The sequence below is a fragment of the Vigna unguiculata genome, chromosome 11 (assembly GCF_004118075.2).
Source record: "Vigna unguiculata cultivar IT97K-499-35 chromosome 11, ASM411807v1, whole genome shotgun sequence".
Taxonomy (NCBI): Eukaryota; Viridiplantae; Streptophyta; class Magnoliopsida; order Fabales; family Fabaceae; genus Vigna; species Vigna unguiculata.
In genome coordinates, this window is record NC_040289.1 from 27083400 (window position 1) to 27088889 (window position 5490).

General features: G+C 33.0%; 1 protein-coding gene across 1 annotated transcript; it reads left to right on the forward strand.

The window, feature by feature from the left end:
* The first annotated feature begins 481 nt into the window (after positions 1–481).
* Positions 482–1282, forward strand: LOC114169744 (auxin-induced protein X15-like). The gene has a single exon (XM_028055029.1). It carries the CDS (start codon positions 814–816, stop codon positions 1090–1092), a length of 279 nt encoding a protein of 92 aa, XP_027910830.1. The 5' UTR covers positions 482–813; the 3' UTR covers positions 1093–1282.
* The last annotated feature ends 4208 nt before the right edge of the window (positions 1283–5490 follow it).

Sequence of the window (5490 nt, forward strand, 5' to 3'; positions counted from 1 at the left end):
ATTAGGCAACTGATGGATTATTAAGACAAAAAAAAAAGGATTAAAGACAACTTAAGTATGTATTTAAACGAAAACCCATCGTTGTTGTTTGTGTTGAGACTCAGGAAGGGAATGTGAGAAATGACCTGTGAACAAACTTCAAGTTTTTGAACAACAAAATGTTTTAGGATATGAATGGTTTTGGTTGTCCCAAATGTTTTCATCGACGATAATATATATATATATATATATATATATATATATATAAAAGAAATTATTTGTAAGAGATCGTTGGCTAATCAAAGAGGTGAGAGAACTGTTAGGAAAGAATCATGGGGCCAACATATAATGATCTATGATATTTCGTTATCCCTTGTTTTATAATTCATCAAACAAAAAATGCATTGCAGCTGTAATCCAACATAATTAATGTGAGAAAACAGGTTTACAGTATGTCTATAAAATTATGGAATACCGATTAATGAATGAACAATAACGAGGATTCACTTTGGCACGTCTCTTTTATTTACATGTGGAGACTTTATGTTGGTCATTGTTTGATATGGTGGAGTTGCACAAGTCCATTCAACATTATCCTTGATACAGGGATTCAAGACAACACCATGTGATATCTCATGTGCATACCCTCCATCCTTTAACACTAATTAATCTTCTCAAGGGTTTGGATTTCCTTCCCACAGAATCTTAAAAGCTATATACACTATCCTTTGTCTTCACAAACAACACACACCACTGCATTCCTCAAGCATCAACACTTAGATTACTTCTTTCAAGTTTTGATATTGTTCAAATTCCTTCAGTCAAGCACAAAAAATGGGTTTCCGTTTACCTGCTATTCGACGAGCATCATTCAAAGCTAGCCAAGCAGCTTCAAATTCTGTAGAAGTCCCAAAAGGCTATCTTGCGGTGTATGTTGGAGAGAAACAAAAGCGCTTTGTGATTCCCATAACATACTTGAACCAACCTTCATTTCAAGACTTGTTGAGTAAAGCTGAAGAAGAGTTTGGATATGATGATCCCATGGGTGGCCTCACAATTCCTTGCAGTGAAGAAATCTTCCATCGTATAACTTCTTGCTTGGATGGACAATAGAAGTCATTACTTTAGGGGACTAACATAGATTAACATAGATTAGTGGAGACATTTCTTGTACAATAGGCATCTTCTTAACTCGTAAAACTTTCCTTCTCTCGAGAAAGAGGAATAAGAAACAGAATGAAAAAAATCAAATTGTATTATTCTTTTGTTTTGTTTAGGTTAGAAGTGAGTTTAGTGGTCTGATATCGATCGAAACAAAATGTCAAAAAATTTATTAAATTATACTTTAATTTAATTTTGATATCATATTAAAAGTAAATTTTAAAAGTAAATTTTAAGCTTATCTCGACCCACAAATTAACTATATTCGTATAAACTTCCAACGTTTTATATGCCAAGAATTCAATCCGTATTTTTTTTCTTTTATTTTCAATCTGCACGTTTTTCTCGAATGGATAACAAATTTATCAGTTCAGGAGACTAACACAGATATAGTGCAGACATTTTGTGGAAGGGCATCTTCTCAACATGTAAAGATCTCCCTGTTCTGGAAAAATGTTTAGAATAACAAATTCGTTTTTTGTGTAGCATATTTCGTTAATGGAAAACGATATACTAACATGTAAAAATTGACTATTTCTCTTACAACCCCATATGGCAACGATATTTTATTTTAACTTTTTTTATTTTGCCTAATTCCACATTGGCTTGGCTGTGTTTGAATGAAAGCGGGAGGCACAGAGAGAGAAAGTGCGAGACAGAGAAAGCAGGAGTTCGTGGTTATACTGGAGAGCGGTTTGTTGTTGTAGGAGAACCCATCCCCTCCTTTGAACAATTACTCACTCCTTCTTCTTCCTGAACCCCATAAGTTTCCCCTTTCTTCCTGAACCCCATCTTCTTAGTGATTTCCCCGTTAGTGGTGTTGGTGAAGATGTTGTAGGTTTACGCAGTAGTGGAAAGTGTTGGTGGGTACTGTTCGTTATCCTTTTTCGTGGAAATGACCCATTTTTTCAGTACTGAGTGGTGTGGGTATCGCAGGAGCAGCATTTATTGTTGATGGTATTGACAGCATAATCTAGGTCGGTAATTGGAAAGTTGGTCGGTGGTGAGTAATATTTTCCAAAGTGCGTTTTGGTGTTCATATTTAGTTGTCCTGATGGGTGGGTTTTACATTGATATTTGTTGGGAACGTCTATTTTTTGGTTTAGGGTTAATTTTAATTTGATTTTCCGTGTGGTTCCTTCTACGTTCGTGGTCCGATGAAGGAAATGAGGTTACTTGTTTTTTGTTTTTGATGTGGGTAATAATTTTAGTGTTATGTGTATCCTGATTCCAATTTCATTCTAGTTTTGAGGGCAAGGTGCATACGGTACTAAATTGGTGTTTGTTGAAATGGCAGGCAAACGAAAACGACAATCATCAAGAGAATATAGAGAAAGCATCTATGAGTAATGTGAAACCTTTAGTTAAGAAGGATGTAAGTGAATTAAGTGATTTTTACATTAAATAGTTAGATTTGATCATATTTTGTACATTATTAGTGATATTAAATTCAATTATTTGCATATATTGTAGATTCGCATTGAGCAAAAATGCCAAACGAGGTGCATCGTTGAAGCTAAACGCACTATTTTATAGTAGGAATTGTTCAACACTTGAATTGACACGTTTTTGTCGTGCCTTAGGCTAAAAATGGAGTTGAATATAAATTGTGCATTGATAAGAAAAGTCCTTAGTCGATTGGTTTCAAATAGGGAATTCATTCAAATTACACAACACTTGCTCAAATTAACTTCTTTAGATGTATGTATATGTTTGGAGTTGAATGCATCAGATGAAGATGTAAATTTTTGACAGTGAATTGTGTGGTGAAGTAGGGTTTTTGTTTTCTACTAAGGAAATCAAGATCAAAGACATAATTGAAAGGACGAGGGAATTGGTTAGTGAAGCAGACCATGTTGATAGTGTTTGCCAGCTATATATGCTTTTATGTTTTGTTGTTTTGTATTTTCCTAAGACCTCTAGGACCGTAACGAACATGCCTTTTAGGTTATTAGATAACCTAGATAACTTTAGGAAGTACAAGTTGACGAGTTATGTTCACAATTTCCTCATTACTTCTTTTAATCGTTCATCAAAAGTTTATAGAGAAAAGGCAAATGACCACACCAGGGTTCAGCAGCTATGGTTCAGGTAAATGTGTTTCAATTACAATAATGTAAATAGGTTTTCTTTTTTAAGGTATATTAATAATCCCTTATTTCTAAAAGGTTTAGGCTGCAAGGAGGCTTTCATTGGAAGACATTACTGGTAGATTAATTTTTCCCCGATTTTTGTCTTGGTTGTTGGTCAGAATCCTAGGAGACAATATTATGAAGTGCTTTGAACGCAATGAGGTGTGTGATGTTTTATATATTTTTGTAAGGTATTGACATTATGTATGAATTTCAAATACATTGTTTAGCGAAATTAAGCGGGCCAAGGAATATGCGGGGCGAGCCAGTGTTTGCAGCTTGCATAAAGTGTGCAGGCGGGCCAACCCGCATTGTACGAGCCTTATGTGGGTCGAGCCTAAACGAGTCGGGCCGACCCGCATTGCCACCCCTAGTTCTAGGTGAACCAGGTTAAAAATTAACGCGTATTGAAATTTGTAAAAAAATTTCAATTCAACCTGAATTTGTAGTGAGTCGGATTAGCTCGTAAATTTCAATTCATTGTGAGAGTTCTAATTAGATGTGGTATTACATTCTTATTATTAAAACTTTTAAATTCTTCATAGTTGTGGAGGATTTTCTTTTATGTTATAATGATTGTACAAAATATTCTTCACTTTATGTTTTGTTACAAATCTTATTATATATTTCTTTACCTATTAAAATAACGTATCCTAAACGATTAATTTCACGTGCTCAAATATTTCCCCCCTTTATTAAGAAACATACAAAATGTTCACAGAGATGTCTCCATTAACCCAAAAATTTAAAAGTAAAAAAGTCTATCTATTGCCAAAAACATCATTATGGCAACTAACTCCAATTGTCTTTTTAGCATGAATTACATAATGCTAATAAACAAATGATCCTAAGATTTGATCTAACGAGGTAGTTTGTCGGATCAAACGTAAGATGTGAAGTAATTTAAAAGAGAAATGATATCTACTATATATCTAAGAAATTCTTAGTGTAGGTAAATTACTGAAATAGACATTTTAATTTATTGACACGTGGTTGAAATTGAGGGTATTTTTGTCTTTTTGATGTGGTTGTGTTTTCGCGGTTCGAACGTCTTTTTTAAATATTGATTGACGTTGTCAGCAGCATTCTTCTTCTCCAAGGCAATCACCTTTCTCGAGGTTAGCTTTTTTTCTTCTTCTTCAATCCTTCTTCTTTCTTCTTCTTCATATCAAGTTAGGTTTTCGTTTTTTTTCTTTTAATTTCCGGTTTGTTGTTGTTGAATGTTGACAGTAGGGTTTTCTTCTCCCAAGCAATCAACTTCGTCGAAGTAATTTTTTTTTCTTTCGTTTTCCTTCTTCTTCTTCTGTTTTCCTTCTTCTTCTTCTTCTGTTTTCCTTCTTCTTCTTCTTCAATCCTTCTTCTTCCTTCTTCCTCATACCAACTTAAGTTTTTTTTCTATTTATTTTTGTTGATTGACAGAAGTTTTGGTTGGTGTAGGTCATTTTTTCTTCTATTTCTTAATTTATTCTTTTTTCTTCAAGGATCTTTTTTCTTTCTTCTTCTTACTCTGTTATTTTTTTTTACTTTGTGAAAGATTTAATTTTTGCAAGGCAATCGGTAGGATCTTCTTCTCCAAGGCAATCAACTTCGTCGAGGTAATTTCTTTTTTTCTTCTTTCGTATTCCTTATTCTTTTTCTTCAATCCTTCTTCTTTCTTCTTCCTCATACCAACTTAAGTTTTTTTTTGTTCTGTTTGTTGTTGTTGTTGTTCTATTATTTTTTTTGTTTACTTCGTGAAAGATTTAATTTTTGCAATGTGTTTCGTTTTGAAGAAATCGCTGATGTTTTTATTTTTAGAAGGTATTTTTTAACAAAATCTTGAACATGTTTTGTTGTTGTTGATGGTGTTGTTGTATTTATTTTTTTATACTTGATACATCTATTACTGTGGGTTGAAGAAAAGGTTCAACTTTTCGTTTTTAGAAAGTATTTTTGAACAAAAAGAATGAGTGAGGATGATGATGTTATTGTTGGTGGTCTTCTTTTCTTTTCTTTTTTTCGTCTATTTGTGGTTTGTTTTTGAGATTTGTTTGTTGTTCTTCATTGTGTTATTTTTTTTACTTCTTTTGTGGTCCTTCTTCTTTATAAAAGGTTATGTTTTTGTAATTTTTTTTCTGTTAAATATGTTGTAGCAGTGGGTTAGTATTTATTGAAAGCTATGTTCAGATTTCTCTGTTGTTTTTTATGGTGTTATTTATTTTTCTTTTAATTCTTATGT

Coding starts and splice junctions, on each gene's coding strand:
- LOC114169744 (XM_028055029.1), top strand. CDS start 814: ATGGGTTTCCGTTTACCTGCTATTCGACGAGCATCATTCAAAGCTAGC.